General features: G+C 44.6%; 1 protein-coding gene across 4 annotated transcripts in view; it reads left to right on the forward strand.

Annotated features, from left to right (window-relative positions):
- The window catches only part of ZBTB33 (zinc finger and BTB domain containing 33), a 29,275-nt gene extending 9,381 nt beyond the window's left edge, over positions 1 to 19,894 (forward strand). The window contains exons 2-3 of one of the 4 annotated variants that reach the window (XR_010374829.1): positions 13,381 to 15,652; positions 18,934 to 19,894. Coding sequence is in view for 3 of the 4 variants with exons in the window: in XM_064463268.1 (XP_064319338.1) it covers positions 13,381 to 15,413 (2,033 nt within the window). In the remaining variant the exon portion in view is untranslated. Of the gene's footprint in view, positions 1 to 12,162; positions 12,559 to 13,380; positions 18,411 to 18,933 lie in introns of those variants that run through there. The other 3 variants (XM_064463270.1, XM_064463269.1, XM_064463268.1) reach the window with 3 other exon arrangements.
- Positions 19,895 to 20,905: the final 1,011 nt, after the last annotated feature.

Here is a 20,905-nt window from a genome sequence, read left to right on the forward strand (position 1 = left end):
GTCTTTGGTCACCAGAGAGAAGAGATCAGCGCCTGCCCCTCCTCCTCCCCTTGTGAGGAAGCTGCAGACCCTGATGAGGGCTGCCCTCAGCCTCCTCTGCTCCAGGCTGAACAAACCAAGTGACTTTAGCCACTCCTTGTACAGCTTCCCCTCTAAACTCTTCACCAACTTTGTAGCCCTTCTCTGGACACTTTCTAGTAGCTTTATATCCTTAATGTACTGTGGTGCCCAACCCTGCCCACAACACTCGAGGTGAGGCCGCCCCAGCGCGGAGCAGAGCGGGACAATCCCCTCCCTCGCCTGGCTGCGATGTAGGGCTCGATGCACCCCAGGGCACAGTTGGCCCTCTTGGCTGCCAGGGCACGCTGTTGGCTCATGCTCAACTTGCCATTGACCAGAACCCCCAGGTTCCTCTCTGCAGAGCTGCTCTCCAGCCTCTCGTTCCCTGGTCCGTGTGTACCTCCACAGTTCCTGTGCCCCAGGTGCAAGATCCAGCACTTGCCCTTGTTAAACTTCATAAAGTTGGTGATTGCCCAGCTGTCTAATTTGTCTAGATCTCTCTGCAGGGCCTCTCTGCCCTCGAGAGTGTCAACAGCTCCTCCCAGTTCTGTGTCATCAGCAAACTTAATTAGTATTTCTTCCAGTCCTGCATCCAAGACATTAAAGAGTACTGGCCCTAAGATGGATCCCTGCGGAACCCTGCTAGTGACTATCCCATTTCCACTGAAGCCCTCAGGTCCTGGCTTGACTTTGCCACTTGTTTTATTTTGTCAAATTGATAACCTAGATTTTCAGTAATGTTTGGGATGTGAACACAAGAATCCTTATAATTTAAATTTATATATGCCCAAAACCCATGACCATGTAATAACATCCGAATACCTTTACCTCCTGTTATTGGGAGATCAGGCACTGCTAAATGATCAGATATTAAATTTTCAAAGGTTTGATTTAAATCTAGAACTAAGATTCCCCAGTCTGGGGGTTTTGAAGTGGATTTTGGTAGTGGAAGACATGCAGTCAGACAGCTGCTATTGTCGATTCTCCCAAATGACTGGATAAATTATAAGATTAAATTTCCTTTACAGACAATAAATACTCAATATATGACTATCATCTTGGCATAGTTAGATTAGCAATGCTTTCCAAGGGGGTTCCATAACTATCCTTGTGGGGAAAATACGCACTTAATCTCTGCGTACGCAAGTCCTGTTTCCCAGGGACAGTTCATTGAGGATCTTCCTGGCAAAGTTTACAAACTTGCCTCTTAGAGGTCTGATTCATCCTTTCTACTTTCCCACTAGATTGAGGCCTCCAGGGTGTGTGTAGATACCACTTCATCTGTGGGAACTTGGAAATTCCCTGCACTACTTCTTCAATAAAATGAGGCCCATTGTCAGAGAAGACACCTTCTGAGATACCAAATCTAGGTATAATTTCTTTCACTAAGATCCTAATTACTTCTCCAGCTTTGTTGGTATGACAAGGGAAAGCCTCTAGCCAGCCAGAGAAGGTACCTACTAATACCAATAAATATTTATACTGGTTACATCTAGGTAATTCTGAAAAGTCTATCTGCCAGTATTCCCCAGGAGTCATTCCTTGTTTTACAAGTCCTCCCATAATCTTCTTCCTGATTTTTGGGTTATTAGTACAACAGACAGTACATTTTTTCACTACATTATCCACATTTTGGGATATATTCTGCATTTTGGGCCTAAAACTGCTTCTCTTAGCGGTTAATACCAGTGCATCTGCTCCTGTATGTGTTTCTTGGTGCACCCTTCTAAGTAAAATTTCCATCATTTTCCCAATAATTATTTCAGTGGCGTCACCCACCAACCTAGATCCTTGTTGGAGCACTCTAATTGTTCTACTAACTGGTTTTCTTTCTCAGCATATTTGGTGGTGATAGTTCTAAACAAGATCCTGGAATTACGGCTCCTTCCAATTTGGCTCCTTCAGGGCTTACCTCTTTAGATAACTGGTCTGCTCTTTGATTACCTTTCACAACTTTGCTATTTCTCATTTGGTGAGCTTTACAATGTATTATTGCAACCTCCTTTGGTTGAAGAACTGCTTGCAGAAGTTTCATAATTTCTGTTCCATATTTGATTGGAGCCCCTTGTAGGTTTAATAGTCCTCTTTCTTTCAAAATTGCCCCATGTGCATGTACCACTCCAAACACATATTTGGAATCAGCATATATATTAACTCTTTTTCCATGACTCAGTTCTAAGGCTCGAGTCAGTGCTATCATCTTCACCTTTCGAGCGAATGTGTTACCAGGCAGTGCTCTGGTTTCTAATGTTTGGGCATTTGTTACCATTGCATATCCGGCTCTTCGTTCTCCTTTTGACAGGTAGCTGCTACCATTGGTGAAGAGCTCCACTTCCACTTCAGGCTAAGGCTCATCCTGTGAATCTGGGCTGCTGGAATACACTTGTTCAGTGCTGGTTAGGCAATCATGCTGTAATTTATCAGACTCAGAGACTGGGAGTAAGGTGGCAGGATAAAGTCATCTATGTGCTGTAACAGTGTTGCGGCACTATATTCGTTGCGCCAGTGCTCTAATCCCCTCACCAATGCATTACCAAACAACGTGGGGCTATTTTTGAAGACCGGGGGAAGGACAGTCCACAAGAGCTGCACACTCCATCCTGTAGTTTGGTTTTCCCATTCAAAGGCAAAAATAGTCTGACTCTGTTCATCCACAGATATACAAAATAAGGTATCTTTCAAGTCCAGCACTGTAAAATAAATGTTACTGTCAGGAATTGAGGCGAGGAGGGTATATGGCTTTGGGACCACAGAGTGTAGGTCTATAGTTCTTATGTTAATTGCTCGTAAATCTTGTACTGACCTATATTCTTGAGAGTGAGGCTTCTTTACAGGCAAAATAGGAGTATTATATTATGACTGACATTCCCTTAACTGTCTATGCTCTAAAAAATTTATCACCAGTTCTAATCCCTTCTGGTCTTCCAATTTAATAGGGTGTTGTTTCTTTCTTAACGGCTGGGCTCCCAGTTTTAGTTCAGTCTTTATCGGCATTACATTCTTGGCTCGTCCTGGCGTTCCTGGGGGAATATGTAACTGGGCAGAATCTTCAGAGAAGGTTAATTGTGCATTTAATTTACAGAGTAAGTCCCATCCAAGTAATGGTAAAGAACATTCTTTAGTATCCCCAATCATGAGCTCCATTAGCTGTGTATCCTGCTGACTACACCAAATTGTTGGGAATATGATTTGTTACACAGCTTTAGTTAGCAATCTAAGATTTATTAATATTTTTCAGATAGATCACAGTATTAGGTTGTATAATTCTTAACAGCATCAGCCAATTTAAAACACCAATTTGATGGAATTTTTTACAGTCAACATAGTGACTTAGTTAAAGATTCAAGAATGGCAAGGTTCACTCTATTACTTACATAAAAGAAGTGCACAAAGGAAAGTTGAGGTATACTTAAGTTAGAATGATTCACACAGAATCACAGGTTGGAAGGGACCTCAGGGATCATCTAGGCCAACCTTTCATGAAAGAGCACAGTCTAGACAAGATGGCCCAGCACCCTGTCCAGACGACTCTTAAAGGTGTCCAACGTGGCCGAGTCAACCCCTGCCCTGGGGAGATTATTCCAATGGTGACTGTCCTCACTGTGAAAAATTTCCCTCTGGTGTCCCACCGGAATCTCCCCAAGAGCAACTTGTGTCCATTCCCCCTTGTCCTCTCCATGTGACTCCTTGTAAAAAGGGAACCTCCATCTTCTTTGTAGCTACCCCTTAAGTACTGGTACCTGGTGAAGAGATCCCCTCTAAGCCTCCTTTCTCAAGGCTGAACAAATCCAGCCTGTTCTCATATGGCAGCTTCCCAGTCCTTTGATCATCTTGGTGGCCCTTCTCTGGACACCTTCCAGCCTGTCCACATCATTTTTGTACAGCAGGGACCAGAACTGTACACAGTACTCCAGGTGTGGCCTGACAAGCGCTGAGTAGAGCGGGACAACGACTTCTTTCTCTCTGCTGGCGATGCCCTTTTTGATGCAACCCAGCATCCTGTTGGCCTTCTTGGCCGCAGCAGCACACTGTTCACTCATGCGGAGCTTTCTGTCCACCAGGACCCCCAGGTCCCTTTCGACAGAGCTGCTCTCCAGCCAGGTGGATCCCAGTCTGTACTGCATTCCTGGATTACGTTTTCCCAGGTGCATGACCTTACACTTCTCCTTGTTGAACTTCATAAGGTTCTTGCTGGCCCACTCCTCCAGCCTATCCAGATCTCCCTGCAGAGCAGCTCTCACTTCTGGAGTGTCTGCTTCCCCACTCAACTTGGTGTCATCAGCAAACTTCATCAGGCTACACTTGATGCCATTATCCAGATCACTTATAAAGATATTGAATAACATTGGGCCCGATATTGATCCCTGGGGGACTCCACTTGTGACAGGTTGCCACTTGGAAAAGGAGCTATTTATCACCACCCTTAGTGTGCGGCTCGTCAGCCAGTTCCCCACCCACTGCACAGACCACTTGTCTAGGCCATAACACATTAATTTCTCCAGGAGGAGGCTGTGGGGGACCGTATCAAAGGCCTTGGAGAAGTTCAGAGGGATTGTGGATGCAGAGGAAGAGGAGGACCCTCCTGTTAAGTCATGAGGTTCAGAATAGACCCCCTTGCTTTCTAAACTTCTTGCAGAGAGAAGTCTAGGTGCGGCTAGGTCCAATCCTAGTCTCAGACGTGGCCAATGGGTTATGTGAATAGCAATAATATATATATATTATTGCACATGTGCACACACCCCCCAAGGCTTACCTGTGAATAAAATTTCCCTTTTTGTGAGTTTCATAAATTTCTCACTTTTGTGTGCTGGAATTCATCTGCACATGGCCGACAAACCTCATGAAATCAGGCCTTCGAGTCCTTGCGAAATCATCAACAGATGATCCTTTAATCCTCACAAAGTCTACCCTGAGAGGCATCCCAGACCACGGGGAGATACAGGGTCACACAGCCTGCTGCAGTCCTGGAGAGCTCAAAGGGTCTCCCTCTTGGATCGCTAGTTATAGGATTGAGGTGATTGGCTTTGGTCAATATTTTTACATTTTGGCCACAATTCTGGTACAAAAGTTGGGGAGCAGATGGCCCAGGTGTGGGCAGAGATTGCCCGATGCCCAAGTCATTATGGCCAAGATAACAGCAAGAAGGAGGAATCCCATGGGCTAGGGCTCTAGAAGGCAGGGGGGTCCAAGAGAGCTGGAGATTATTCAAGGACCACTTCCTCTGAGCTCAAGATTGGTGCATCCCCAGGAGGAAGAATTCAGGCAGAGGAGCCAGGATACCCGCATGGGTGAGCAAAGAGCTTCTGGAGAAACTTACATGGAAGAGGGAGGTTCACAGTATGTGGAAAAAGGGACTCGCCACTTGGAAGGAATACAGGAATGTTGTCAGGGTATGCAGAGATGCAACGAGGAAGGCCAAGGCCCACTTGGAATTAAATCTGGCAATGCATGTCAAAGATAACAAGTAGGGTTTCTTTAAATATATCAGCAGTAAAAGGAAGACTGGGGATACAGTGGGCCCCCTGCTGAACAAGGAAGGGGCCCTGGTGACGCAGGATGCAGAGAAGGCAGAGTTACTGAATGCCTTCTTTGCTTCAGTCTTTACTGCTAAGGCTGGCCCTTAGGCATCCCAGCCCCCAGAATAGAGAGAAAAAATGTGGAGAAAGGAAGACTTACCATCGGTTGAGGAGGACTGGGTCAGAGATCACCTATGCAAACTGGATCCTCGCAAATCCATGAGCCCTGATGGGATGTCCTTGTGAGTACTTAGGGAGCTGGCAGATGTTCTTGCTGAGCCACACTCCATAATCTTTGAAAGGTCATGGAGGACAGGAGAGGTGCCTGAGGACTGGAGGAAGGCATATGTCACTCCAGTCTTCAAAAAAGGCAAGAATGAGGACCTGGGAAATGATAAGCCAGTCAGCCTCACCTCTGTCCCTGGAAAGGTGATGGAGCAGTTCATCCTGGAGGTCATCTCCAGACATGTAGAGGACAAGAAGGTTATCAGAAACAGTCAACATGGATTCACCAAGGGAAGATCAGGCTTGACCAACCTGATAGCCTTCTGTGATGGCATGACTGGCTGGGTCGATGAAGGGAGAGCAGTGGATGTTGTCTATCTTAACTTGATTGAGGCATTTGACACTGTCTCCCATAGCATCCTCATAGGCAAGCTAAGGAAGTGTGGGTTGGATGAGTGGACAGTGTGGTGGATTGATAACTGGCTCAACAACAGAACTCAGAGGGTCATGATCAACAGAGCAGAGTCTGGATGGAGGCCTGTCACCAGTTGTGTTCCCCAGGGGTCTGTGCTGGGCCCAGTCCTGTTCAATATATTCATCAGTGACCTGGACGAAGGGATAGAGTGTAACCTCAGCAAGTTCGCTGATGATACAAAACTCGGAGGAGTGGCTGACACACCAGAAGGCCGTGCTGCCATCCAGAGAGACCTAGACAGGCTGGAGGGCTGGGCCGAGGGGAACCTCATGGAATTCAACAAGAACAAGTGCAGGGTCCTGCCCCTGGGGAGGAACAACCCCATGCACCAGCACAGGCTGGGGGCTGAACTACTGGAAAGCAGCTCTGCTGAGAAGGCCCTGGGAGTGCTGGTGGGAAGCAAGGTGACCCTGAGCCAGCACCGTGCCCTTGGGGCCAAGAAGGCCAGCGGTGTCCTGGGGTGCATTAAAAGGAGTGTGGCCAGCAGGTCGAGGGAGGTTATCCTCCCCCTCTACTCCGCCCTAGTGAGGCCACATCTGGAGTGCTGTGTCCAGTTTTGGGCCCCCCAGTTTAAGAAGGATGTGGAACTGCTTGAGCAAGTCCAGCGGAGAGCTACCAAGATGATCAGGGTACTGGAGCATCTCCCTTATGAGGAAAGGCTGAGACACTTGGGTTTGTTCAGCCTGGAGAAGAGAAGGCTGAGGGGGAATCTCATCAATACCTGTAAATATCTAGAGGGTGGGTGTCAGGACGATGGGGCCAGACTCTTTTAAGTGGTGCCCAATGACAGGCCAAGGGTCAACGGGCACAAGTTGGAACACGGGAAGTTCTACCTGAATATAAGGACAAACTCCTTCCCTGTGCGGGTGCCAGAGCAGTGGCACAGGCTGCCCAGAGAGGCTGTGGGGTCCCTTCCCTGGAGACATTCAAACCCCTCCTGGATGCGTTCCTGTGCCCCCTGCTCTGGGTGTGCCTGCTCCAGCAGGGGGGTTGGACAAGATGATCTCCAGAGCTCCCTTCCAACCCCTGCCATTCTGTGATTCTGTGAAGATAGGGCTTATCCTGAGATCTCAGGGTCGTCCTGATGTACCATTCAGGCAGCAGATAGTCCAGGTGTGGAGACTGCCTGCTGCCCAGGTTGTTATAGGTAGGGCTCATCTTGGGATCTCAGGGTGGCCCAGGGGAGTTGCACCACCACATTACCTCACCAGCTGGGGGATCCCTGAAGCAGCACCCAGGCAGAGGCACAAAAGCTCAATCCTTGTTAGAGGATCACTGAACCCGCTGTTTTTGCCTATATTTCAGGGATTCGCACAGGCATAATTTACCACTGTGCTTTGATCTTCCCCACAGCAGGGCAGGAATCTCAAGCATGTTGGATAGGCAGCCCCTAAATCTATCACAGGCCTATGTTATCTAAATACAAATGCTTTACTTGTCCAACACACAAAGCCAAACTACAATTAGTATGACATATATGTTTTTCGACACCCCAGATATAAGTCACCCAACCACATTTCTTTCTATTAACCCAGTCATCTCTTAACGTAAAGAATGAATGAACAAAACGACATATGGTATCTCATCCCTTTTCTTATTTCTTCAACAAAACCACATCAGCTCTAATATAGTGTTATATTTCAAAGACCTACTTTTGGGACATATTTCACCACCCTCCAACTGATATTCTGGCCACCATTGATTGCAATACCATTTTAATTTCTCCTTAGTCATGGGGTCACCTCCAAGTTTACTCCAATTCTTTAGGATGCATCCTACAGAAGAACAAAGAGGAGCCTTCCTGGAAGCAGTGGAACCCAATTTGGTACTGAAAAGAACCCAACATTTCATACACAACAAATTCCAAATTCCAAATACAAAACAAGGGATTTTCTCCTTACATTACAAATACAACGCGTAGAAACAAAACCGCACTGCTGCTGCATATTTCTCCTGATGAGTCTTATGCAGAGCTAATACAAAAACCAATTCCAACTGCTTTCTTAAAAGGTCTTGCTCTTCTCCCCTTTCCCTTTAAAATACCTCTTTTGAATAGCGTTGCACCATTGTGTGGCTCACTGCCCGACTGTAGGAGAGGAGCTGATGGAGTCCCCGATCAACAGGTCAGTGCGTGCTGGAGTCCAGTCGGTCCACTTCTCCCCATCGGGTACGGCGAGACAACCAGGGCAAGGCTATCAGCACAGTCCCATCTGGGTTGCCAAAACTGTTTTCCCAAAAGTGGGGTCATTTGCCTGGTGTGCAAAACGCCAAAATACACACAGAGCGGAGGTATTTTATTCATTTTTATTTGCGCAAAGATGGGTGCTAGGTGGTAACTCTGCAAAGCAACAAGAAACTACAAGGTATTTATCTTGTTATAAAAACCTGCCTAAATTCATATTCATTGGTTAATAATTATCATCTCATCTGCTATTGGTTAGCTATATTTTACTTAGCCTCGCTAGCTGTGTAAATTAGCACGCAAGCTCCTTCCAGGAGTGGAGGGGAAAGTCTTCCCAGTCCTGAATTGTGCCAGTGGTCATGATCTCCCCCTGCACCTTCCCCTTTCACCTAGTTACCGTGGTTTTGGCTGACTTCACACTTGATCACCCGGCCTTAGGCATCTTCTGAGGCAGGATGTTCCTTTTTATCAGACTCTCAGTTCTTCTTCAAGGATATAGCCATAAAACAAATGCTTCCTTATCTCTCAGTTCCCTCCTCTGACTGCCAGATTCTGTTTTGCAAAGCTCACATGGCCCATTGTTACTACTTAGTAGAAAATTTCATCTTCTGCGGGATATCACTCCCGTTAAGTGAGGAGGTTCAGAGAGGACCCCCTTGTGTTCCAAACTCCTTCCCTTAGAGGAGTCTAGGTGTGGCTGGATCCAAACTTAGCCCTGGACTTGGTCAACAGTTTTTACATCTAAAGGATTATATATGTGCTATCAATCCTTTACATCACTTAGCTAAGATTTCAAAGTTGAGCACGCTGTTAGTCACTTACTGAGGATCTGTTGGGGCAAGGAATCTCTCAACCTCGAGGAGTGGCTTTGCGAGGCGTCCCTACTCAAGGGGAGATTGTAGCATGCAGCCTACCGCTGTGCAGGAGAGCTCAACGGGCCTGGGCTGTCCACCATTTATAGAGTAAGACGATTGACTTATAGTCATATTTGCATGCCAGCACGAGATTTGGATAACTGCTCTGGATGGCCCTTGGCTACCGTGTTTCCATCCATCCCCAAAGTCCAGCACATGGTGGACACAGCCATCATGACTCCCACTGGGGATTGTGGCTTACATGGGGCAGTGGCGAGGAACACACTGCCACACAGCGGTGTTTTATTTGCAATTCCACAGTGGAACAACATTTTTGTCCCTAAAAGGCATCTTAGCTAGGATAACTGTTGAATTTTGATTTTACTGAAGGCCCTAAGGGGAAATTCACGTTCCTGTTTATCAAATTTAATATATTTTAATGTAAAATACATTTTTTCATGACAGAGGATGCTTCTTTGTCTCTCAGATTTCTCAAGTCTTTTACAAGAATCTTCTGTTCCCACAAATTGTATCTTTAAAAATAAGAGAGCTCTTCAAATTGCTTAACTGAAAAGTTGTTACTCAATTGCATATTTTTCTTCACACAAAAGCCTACACATCACTTCTTCAAATTTGTACTCTGTATTTTCAGAGCCTCCATCCAAGCATTTTTTGGGATCACTTCTATGCATTAAAATAAAAGTTGCGATTGTGTCTTTTACCTATTTTTTCAGTTCTATGAACACCACATTTAGTTCTGTGTTCTAGATGTTTCTTGTCAATATCTTAGATAAAACAGTTCTTTTAATTTGTCATTATGTAAGTTTTTATGTGAGTTAAATCACCAAACGCTTTCTAGGCTAATCTAAATACAAAAGAGGGGGGAAAAAACCAAACAAGCCCACAACTAAGAGGCACGTGCTAGACAAAAAAATATTCACATTGAAATTCTGCATTCAGGTGCAGGAGTACTGAGTGGCAGCTTCAGTAACACTTTTTTAAGCTGATCAGAGCATTAGCTCTGCCCTGACCATGGCAAGGTGACAGTGGGGGTTCAGATTTTACATCTGAGACAATAAGTTGCCATAGCAAGAAGCTTCTGCAAAAAGGTAAAAGTCAAGGAGATGGTACAGCTCTCACAGCTAGACCAGCATCTTTTAAATTAGCCAGCATTTCTGTGCTTAAGGGTAAGCAGTTCAAACCTGATTTTTGAGAAATTATGATGTTTCAGGAGCAGGGCTCCTTCCAAATCAGTGCTCATCTTTATCTCTAAATTTTACTGTTAGTTATTTAGAAATTATATAGGCAATGAGGAGAAAACTCCTTAAAGCTGAAGGATGAACGGCTAAGAAATTGTTTAATTTGGACCATTTCCATTGACCAAAAATGAATGATCATCAGACATTTTTGGAGGAGAAAAAAGAACACTGGGTTATACGTTAAAAATGAAAATGGTTATAGTGTTATTTTTCATTTAATATAACCTCCTGTGTAAAAATGACTAAGAACCCGTATCAAAGAAGAAAACTTAACTGAAGTGTTATCTGAGGAAGAAAAACCTACCTTTCCCCGATTATTGTTCTCTATTATTTATTCTTCTTCACTCAGCTCTCTGGAAAAACCTATAAATAAACAGAAACTGGCTTTGCAACTTTTCAGGTCTGAAGGCTCACTTCAGAAGGGTACTTCTGCTACCAGCTGTATAAATACAGGGAGCATGGCAAGTGATTTTCTTGCTAGAAGGGCTCATAAAGTTAGGCAGGACCATTTTGTTGCTGATACATGCAGTGAGGGATTGCAGTTGTTTGTGCCAGTGGCCTGTTCATGTTTTTGGTTGAATTTGATAGAAGGACATTTCCTTTTGGCAAAGTTTTTGAATCTTGAGAAAAATCAAGAACCCTGCAAAATCCATAGGGGAAAAAAAAAGAAGGAACAGATCAGTAAGTGAAGATGAAAAATATCTTTTATGATCTTGGCGCTCTTCGAGCATTGATGAAGAGCGACAGTTTCCAAGAGACCGCGTTGTGGATACGCCACTTTGATGACCACATATCGAATGTGCCGCGAGCCACATTTTTGTCAAAAGGACTTATATCTGTAGAGCTCCTAGCAGAGTCTAACACGTGCCACTGTGGTGCAAAGAATACCAAATAAGTGATCCCGCCGTGCAAGCGCAGGTTACGGGAGGTTTCCTCGCTGCTGGGCGGAGGTGCCAGCTGTGTCAGCCGTTGGCAGAGCAGCACCAGCCTGGTCTCTGCCCGCGGGAAGGAAGCGAGCCGCCGCGGGAAATAACCCGCTGCCACCACGTCTCCACGGCCTTATCCGACACGGTCAGACGTGAGGCGGGCGTTGGGGGGCTCCCTGCGGGCTTGGCCCGGGGTGAGGAGAGCGGATGAGCTGGGGGCCAGGCAGTGTTTGCCAAGGCCGACGCGAGGCCCGCCTGCGAGGCCCTGGGCTGCCCAAGGCCTGCGGCGTAGCGGGGCCACGGGCTGGCCGTGGCCACAACGCAGGGCCTCGGGGCCTGTGGCCTGAGGGCGGCGACCCGGCCGCTGCCAACCACCTCAGCCCCGCTACGCCGCCACCGCGGCCGAGGGGCTCCCGGCGCCACTGGGGGGGGCCGCGGCGGGAGGCCGGACCGCCCGGGGCCCGCCACGCCACGCACCGCCGGGAGCTGCCCCTGCCCAGCCTGAGGGCCCGCTGGCAGCGGCTGCAGGGCCGCCCCGCCCCGCCTTCCGGCCCCGACCGCGTCCGTAGGTTCCCGAGGCTGTTCGGGTCCGGGAGCCGAAAGGTGCCGAGCGCGCTCGGGCGCGGGGGTGGGCGGGGGCAGCGCGGTGCAGCGCCCCCTGGCGGCCGCGCAGCGGGGGCGGGGCCCCGGCTCCGGCCCCGGCCCCGGCCCCGGCCCGACCAGCGGCGGCGGCCGGTGCCCGTTGTGCGGGAAGGGCGCGGGAGCACAGGTAACGCGGGGCTTCGCTTGCCGCCTCCGCGCCGCGGGGCCGCCTCCCCCCTCCCGCCGCCGCTAGGGGCCGGCTCGCCTCGCCTCGCCTCGCCTGGAGCAGGAAGCGGCGGCGGGCACGGCCTGGCCGCGCGGAGGGGCCCGCCCGTCCCTCAGCCCCGGCTCCCCGGGCCCGCCGCCTGTCAGCACCGCCGCCGCTGCCTCGCGCTGAGGCGTGACCGCCCGTCCGCCGCACACCCCCGGCCACGGGGCCCTGCCGGCGGCGGCGGCGGCTGGAAACGATCGTTTTCATGGTAAACTTCGGCGGGGGCTGCGGGGGGAGCGGGGCGGCGGGGCGGAAGGGTCTCGGCCTCCTCATCCCCTCCCGCCCTTCCAGCCGGGTGGAAATAAACTTTTAGGGGTAAAATGAAGGGCTGGCGGCCTTTACCGAGCTGTTCGCGGATTTTGGTGGTGTTTTTAGCACCTTGTTGGGGGGGGCGTCGAATGGGAAGCGGCGACGGGTTACTTTGACTTTATGGATCTTTTTTGCTACTGTGCTGCTGTGGTACCTCGGTTTCAAACACAAAGCGACCTTGCAAATAAATACATGAGGAGTAAAAAAAAAAAAGTTTATTTTTTCTAGGCAAGAAAGTAAAGTATCGGTAGTGTTTTCAGTAACCTCAGTTGACTGGTAACACACGGACAGACATATTTTGTCATCTGGCCCATAAATAATGTGGATGTTATCGGGCTTTCTCGTAACAATTCATGGAATATTTTCACAATTAAAAAGAAATCTCTAACAGTGTCTAAAGCCCTTTGAGGGACACAAATCTTGCATCTTCTTGGTTTTCAAGTTCACCTTATTTGCTGTTGGATCAGATAAGCAGTTGTTTCCCAGTTCCTCACCTTTTAAGAACAGAGGCGATATTCAGAATTGCATGTACCTTGTGTAGAAGGTGAAGGGACAAATAACAAGAATCAAATTTGCAGAGTGCCATACCGTATAACCTTATGAATAGTATCTCAGATTTGTTTTTTCAAAAGAAGGAATAAACAGTAAATGTGGGAATAACGTCACGCGGTTAAAACCGTAAATCTGTATTTTTACTAATTTGATGTCTTTTATTTTCTAGGAATGGAGGGGAAAAAACTGATTTCTGCAACAGACACACAGTATTCTAGTGTGCTCCTTCAGTCTTTGAATGAACAACGTGGCCATGGACTTTTTTGCGATGTTACTGTCATTGTGGAGGACCGGAAATTTCGAGCTCACAGAAACATCCTTTCGGCTTCAAGCACATATTTTCACCAGCTTTTCTCAGTGGCCGGGCAAGTGGTGGAACTGAGCTTTGTAAGAGCAGAAATTTTTGCAGAAATTCTTAACTATATTTATAGTTCCAAAATAATCAGCATTCGATCTGATTTGCTTGATGAACTGATTAAATCAGGGCAACAGCTGGGTGTTAAATTCATAGCCGATCTGGGCGTGTCTCCGTCTGAAGGAAAAAACATGCCAAGCAAGGTCAAAAATGGTGCTTTGGAAACTTCTAGTCCAGGTCAAAAGGATGCTGAAACGCAAGTACCCGTGATAAGGCCAGAGAATCAGGAGATAACGGATGGGATGCCTGTTATAACACAGTCATTCTCCTTACATGGCATAGAATACGAGACTACAAAAATTACAGTGAGTGATTCAGATGATGATGATGATGTAATTTTTTGCTCTGAGATTGTTCCTCCAAAAGAATGTACTAAAGATACAAATGCTGCAACACAGAACCAGCCTTGCCCAAGCCCAGCTGGAGTTTCTGACCAAAAACCATGTGGCAGTGGTGGCTCTCCCCATTTGGCGAGCACCACAGCAGCTCAAAAACTCTCTTCGTCTGCCAGTCAGCTAAGCCCAAACCAAACACAATTAAGTGCCGAATCGCTTCTCTCTGCAACACCGCAGCATCTGACTCCTAATATCATTGTGCTAAATAAGCCTCGACTTAACTCATCGCTCGGTGCCAGCTCCTTGCATCAAACGCATGTGACCCCTACAATTAATTTAGTTGAGGATAACCAGCAGCCATCTAATAATGGCTCCTTAACTGAAGTGGAAACCACTGCTGTTGATGATGAAGAGGTGGTTGAAGATGATGTCGATATTATCAGCTCTTCTAGTCCTGGTTCAGTCAGCAGTAGCTCTTTGGTTCAGCAACCTTCCATACCCAAGGCAGCAACCGCTGAAGGATCAGGAGTACAGAAAAAACAGGTGGTTACATTTTCACAAGAGCCATTTGCTAAACCTGGAGAATTTAAAATAAAAATCTCAGATGTCCTTACTGGAAACAATAAGGAATTCAGTTCAGGTATAGCATCGAAGCATGCGGCAGAAGGGCAGAAGATCATAACATTAGATACAGCAACCGAGATAGAAGGCCTGTCCACAGGCTGTAAGGTTTATGCAAATATCGGTGAGGATACGTATGACATAGTCATTCCTGTAAAGGGCGATTCCGAGGAAGGCGAAGCCAAGCTCGATGAAACGCCTAGAACATCTGGTGACGATTCCCCGAACAGGAAACGCATGAAAGTAAAGCACGATGACCATTACGAGCTCATAGTGGATGGAAGGGTCTACTACATTTGTATTGTGTGTAAGAGGTCTTACGCATGTCTGACGAGTTTACGGAGACATTTTAACGTTCATTCCTGGGAGAAGAAATATCCATGTCGATACTGCGACAAAGTTTTTCCCCTTGCAGAATACCGTACAAAGCATGAAATTCACCACACTGGTGAGCGAAGGTACCAGTGCTTGACGTGTGGCAAATCTTTCATCAACTACCAAATTACGGCCTCCCACATAAGATCAGTTCATAGCCAAGACCCTTCCGGAGATACCAAGCTTTATCGATTGCATCCTTGCAGGTCGTTGCAGATCAGACAGTATGCATACATTACTGATCACTCCAGCAGCATACCAGTAATAAACGAGGGTGGAATTGTTTATCGTGTTGGCACAGGGAAGGATGGCGCTGAAGGGACAACATCTAATCCCCCAGCCAAACAAATTACCTGGGATGACATTTTCATTCCACAGGGAAATGAAGCAATTTTTAAACAAAACCCATCAGAGGGAAGTACTGAATTTGAGTTTGTAATACCGGAATCTTACTGAAACGCATTAAATGCTGGAAAAAAGATTCAGTGCAGAAATATTGCAGCTGTTTTAAAAGAACTGTTAAAATTGCTGTAAAATCAAATGTTAAAGTGAAAACAAGTTAACTTGTTCTACCAAGTCATCAAATGGTAGTACTTAGATGGATCGTTAGTAGCTGCGAGTTGTGGAAGTGATTCATCTGAAAGTTTACTTGAATAGAGAATAAGACATTTCCAAGGAGCTGCCAGTGTTTTCTGGTATGTTAATTGTGATCAAAATGTGGGAATTTGTAGCTTGAAAAGGTACAATTTCTTCTAAAGCGCTAGAAATCTTTCTTCTAAAGGAATTGAGGTATTTCCTGTACCCACACTTACTATGTAAACCCTTTCTTTCATGTTAGCACTTTAATGCTGAATTGAGTTTAGACGTTAACCAAGAAAACAGTCAGATTTTTCATTATAGCCTCTTGAATATTGAACCATTTAAAAAAAATACCACAACTTTAATTTATTTTTGTGAACAATGCATTACTGCAAGGGTTCAAAATAACCAATCCAGGACTCTGGAGTAGTGTATTTTTGAACTAGCATCTTAGTTACGCTTTTGTAAGTGCTATGAATAATCTGTCTTCATGCAAATAGTCCTGCCAACAAGAGACATTTGGTTAGGGCTAACATGAACAAATGTTATACTTGGCAGTATGGTGAGCAGAGTATTCAGTGTCTGGACCTTTATATTTTACTCTTTTTGCTTTGGGAAAGAAAAACCAAAACCCACAAAGCTCAATAGCGACGAAGCTTAAGAGCACTTAGGAGGGAGATAATTTTGCCTTTTCAAAGGTTGAGGAATAACGTTAGGTTTTCTTACTACTGGAAGAGATGCCAGTAGTTAGTTTGGAATAAAGTGCTGTTCCTTTTTTTGCTCTGCAAGAAGAAGGGCCTCAGTCTGGTATTTTTTAAAAAAGTAATTTTTTTTTTTTAAGCTGAAGGCTTTGACATTTACTTCTCAAAACTATGAAATATCTAAGCACTGTACTGGTTTGAGCACTGAGACTGCTGAGGATCTTGTATGCCTATTTGGCTTATCCTTTAAGTGAAACAGGGATTTGGATTCCCCCACCCACTCACACACTGCCCCCCCAACCTCCCCCCCTGCCATTAATAGGGTGTAGAAGCACGAGGACTAAACCAACAATCAAAAAATCCCCTCTTTCCACCATAATCCGAAGTATAATTTCTCTGCACTTATGTAGTTGTCATCTATTCTCAGTTTTGGTTTCATTGTATTTCCTTTTTTTTTTTTTCCTCCTTGCAACTGGCACACGTTGCGGCACATAGAAGATTAATTAGATGTCCAACTTGAACAGGAAACTGTAGATCTGAGAAAAACAAACAGCTGTTTATTGGAGTCATAGTTTAGCATTTCAGATGTAGTGACTTGTTGAATTTTTGTAAATGGTAATATAAAAACTGCTCAAGTTGTAGAGATGCCTGAGAAAGATTGTCGTATGTAGTACTACTTAGTTATCGTAATCTTTCATTGCTTAAGTTACAGTTACAGCTTTGGGGGTTTTTTTTGTGTGTGTTTTAAGTAAGCATCTTGATCCTATGACCCTCAAGGTTAAGGTTTTAGACATACAGTACTCTAGACAGAAAGACGTTTAAATGGTAAATGGCTCAAATACAACCGGAGCTACAAAAAAGGGTACCAGGAATCTGTATGAGTAGCGATGGGAGAAAGAGGAGGAGTTGTTTACCTTACGCATGTAACGCTCAGCACTTCTGTTTCATAGGCCAAGAACATGGTACACCTGGTAATTTTCAGCTCATGTTACAGACCCCTTTGACTATAACGGGGTTTGTCTTCAGATGTGTCGGGTTGGATGTTACCTGAGATGGTGTTTCAGCAGTCAAACACGATCCTCACAAGACATATGTACTGATTGCCTGTATGAGCACAGGTAGCTCTGGCGTAGCTGGCTGCGTGCTAGATTCAGACTTCCCAAACTTTTTGACAAGACAAATACAATGTTATTTTTGTTATTGACATGACACATCTGGAATGAAGCATACCTTGCAAAGTGTACATTCAGTAATAAGGAAACATGGCTATCAATATTTGCTGCTGATATATTTAAAACCTTAAATTAAACTGTGCCTAGTAAAGGTCTCTTTTTGGAGGAAAACTGGAAAATTAGGGCTTTGTAACTATTTTTGCTAGAAGACTCGTGCTTGCATGTGTCTCAGGGTCTTCAGTTTTCCTTGGAAGTGATTTTTTTGATATCCAAAGTCCAGAGGTCACGTAAAGCTTTTTTTTTTTATTATTTCACTTCCATTATTTATTAGTTCGGACATATGTTAAATCCATTCTTTTAAAACTTTTTATGGGGCCATGAGCTTTTATATTTAGATTTCTGGCTGTTGCACTTATATTTGGGGTTTTGTTTGTTTTTGTAAACACTTAGCTTCCAGTTTAACTTAATGAAAAACCTTATGTAAATATTAAGAAATTGGCTTTGGGTTAATGGAAGAAAAAGATTGAATCTGAAAAAGCATTTTTATAAAAATTAAAAATTTCAACAGTATGGTAGCAAACCTCACAGTCATTTATATGCATCTAAAAACGTAAACGGATCTGCTGCAAAATACGGTAACGGTGGGTGCATCCTCACTGTATGGTTTCTTTGGGGATCCATGCCATAGCATTCCAGTATGTGAATTGAAAAAATATTGAGTAACAATTGACTGCTTATTTATTTTGTACTGTTAAGGCATGCAGCTTATAAAAAGATGCAGAAGCTGACGACTATATACATTGACCGCTGGCTCCTACAGCTATCGCCTAGGAACTGTTCCGTGTGAAACGTTGATCATTTTTGCCAGATCTGTGATGTATATAGTTGTACAGTCTTTCCTTAACATACTTTTTAAAGTTCTGTTCTACTTCTCATTAATCAATACTTGATATTAGTTCTTAGGGCTTTCTATGGCGAAAATAAAAAAGTTTAATTCTAAAGATGGGTGTATCATGTTTCTTTTTAATGACAACTTTTACAGCCTGACTTTTTGAGATTACCAACCATTTGTAGCTTCCTTTTCCAGGTCTTTGGGAACAGCAGGGAACCTCCTGGGTGGGGTGGGGAGGTGGTTTTATTTGGGGCTTAGGGTTTTTTGTTGGGTTTTTTTGGTTGGATGGTTTTTGGTTTGTTTTTTTTGTCTATAGTGAGCTGAATGTTGTGACACATGCTTACTCTCAGAATAGCTGGAGCTGCTGTCGAACAGTCTGTCCAACTACTACTGTCATTGCAAATGATCTAGAAATCAAGAAAAACATACAGTGACCAGAGCATGTCAGCTAACTCGTGGGTAGGGCTCCTCTTCTTACCAGTTAGGCGTTGGAAGAGTAGATTGTTGGTGAACTGTGGCTAGCATGGAGAAAGTTAATTACTTTATGTAGACTTCTTATTACGGGTAAGGAATGCAAGTTAATAAGTAACATGCCAAATGATGTTTTAGATGCCTTTATCTCCTTTGCATAGGGCTTCCACCCACTTCTGCTAACATCAAAGAGCAGCTGACATCATCAGGAGAGAATTAGGCCCAAAGCAATATAGCAAACATGAAAGTAAGTAAAGGCGACACTGACATTGCACTGGCTGGATTATTCACCTCTGTGTTAAGCAAAACAAAAAGCAGTAATGACTTGACAGTGACTGAAGTCAGGGCACCCTATTACATGGCTGGAACTGCAGAATTACGGAGCGTGGGGGCATCCGCATCTTTTGAAAACAGAACTTAAAAACAATTGTGTCTGGCTAATCCTGGTGAGAAACTCCAGTTTCCATTATAGCAAATACAGGGGTGTTGGGGGGGTGGTGTGGGGTTGTTTGTTTTGTTCTGGTTTTTTTAAATGCATTATGCCATTATACTGGAATTCCTCCACTAACAAAGATGCTTGTAAAACAGTGAAGTTGCTAAAATGTAAAATGCAATTTATAAATGTTTACAAAAGTCACACAATTTTATTTAACTTTGGTAAAGTAATAAAAGGGTACATATGAGTCACAATCTTGACATTCTCATAAGAAATGATGCATACAGTGCAGAATGTTGCATTTACAATAAACGCTTAGTTGTACTCAAGCAGAAGGAAATAGGTAATTCAACAGAAAATCCCACCGGTAACTTTTTAAATGTGAAAATGGACCTGTCCTTTATAGTGAATTTAAAGCAGCAATGTAGCTTTTGCTTAAATATTCCTTAGAAAAAAATGAGAATTTGGATAATTTCCTAAGTTCAGTATTTGTCAACTCAAAACCAACGACAATCATTCCTAGTTGTTTCTCTGCCACTAAGTTATGTTCCCCTCGTGACTTTCTTAGTCCTGGGCTGTAGGGTCCCTGGTCCTTCTAGCCCTATTCAGTTGACAGGCACAAATGGTAGAGTGTGTTTGTCAGAAGTGGGACAGGGCCGTTAGCTTTTATTTCAAAGATGCAGCAATACAATGTTTTCTGATATTAATGTGCCCTTCTCATTCAAGTTTTGTGGGGAGTTTTATCAGTACTGTATATTTTGAAATTGCCCATGATCTCTTTATCAAGATTTAATTCAGGAAAATGTAATCTAAACTGGATGATGTCCTAGCATATGAATTTATTTCCAGTACACAAATTTATAGTAGCTGCACTTCAACAATCTATAATAAAACAAAGTCACCAGGATGTTATGCGTACACTACTGCTTTAAATCCCATGAGTTGTATTCCTTTCTCCAGCCATTTATTTTTCTTTGTTACTGGAGAAAAGTTACACTTGCTTCTGGATAAGCAGAGTCATCCTTTAGCTTATTAATACACAGATTAGTATTTGACAGCAGAAATGACAAAAGTTAACACACAGCCTAGCCTAAAGGCTTTGCAAATGCATAGGATTAAGAACAGCACTATAAAGTATGGGTGTACTTTGAAAAGTGAGATCAGAGACTCCAGTGTTTGTTTTCCATGTTGGCAGGTTGGTTTTTTGGGTTGGTTGTGTTGTTGTTGTTGTTTTGGGTTTGGGGTTTTTTGGGTTTTTTGTGTTTTGTTTTTTTTTTTTTCAATTAATTAAAAAGTAGAGAGATGCCACAGTTTAAAATCCAAGTGGATTCTCCCCACCCCCCACCATCCATACTCCACTTCTAGATTCTGAAAGTCAGACTTAGCTTTTAGGTACCTTTTGTCTGGTCCATTGAACGTAAAGGTAAACAATTGAGGATTAGGGTCAACAAGCTGATGCCAAGGAAATTAAATCTTTAGGAAACAAGGAGTAGAATGTCAATACCTTATTTTTATCCCTTAATTAAGCAGTTGGAATGCTCAAGTCGAGCAGCTCAGATCTGAATGCTGTTATCTGAAATCACTTCCTGGAGTAGAACCACACTTTACAGGACACTGTGTAACATATTAAAGCTGACCTTCTTTTGTTATGCAGGATGCATGCAAAATCTGTTGGAATCTAGATCAATCGGCACAGT

This window comes from Phalacrocorax carbo, chromosome 11, assembly GCF_963921805.1.
Source record: "Phalacrocorax carbo chromosome 11, bPhaCar2.1, whole genome shotgun sequence".
Lineage (NCBI taxonomy): Eukaryota > Metazoa > Chordata > Aves > Suliformes > Phalacrocoracidae > Phalacrocorax > Phalacrocorax carbo.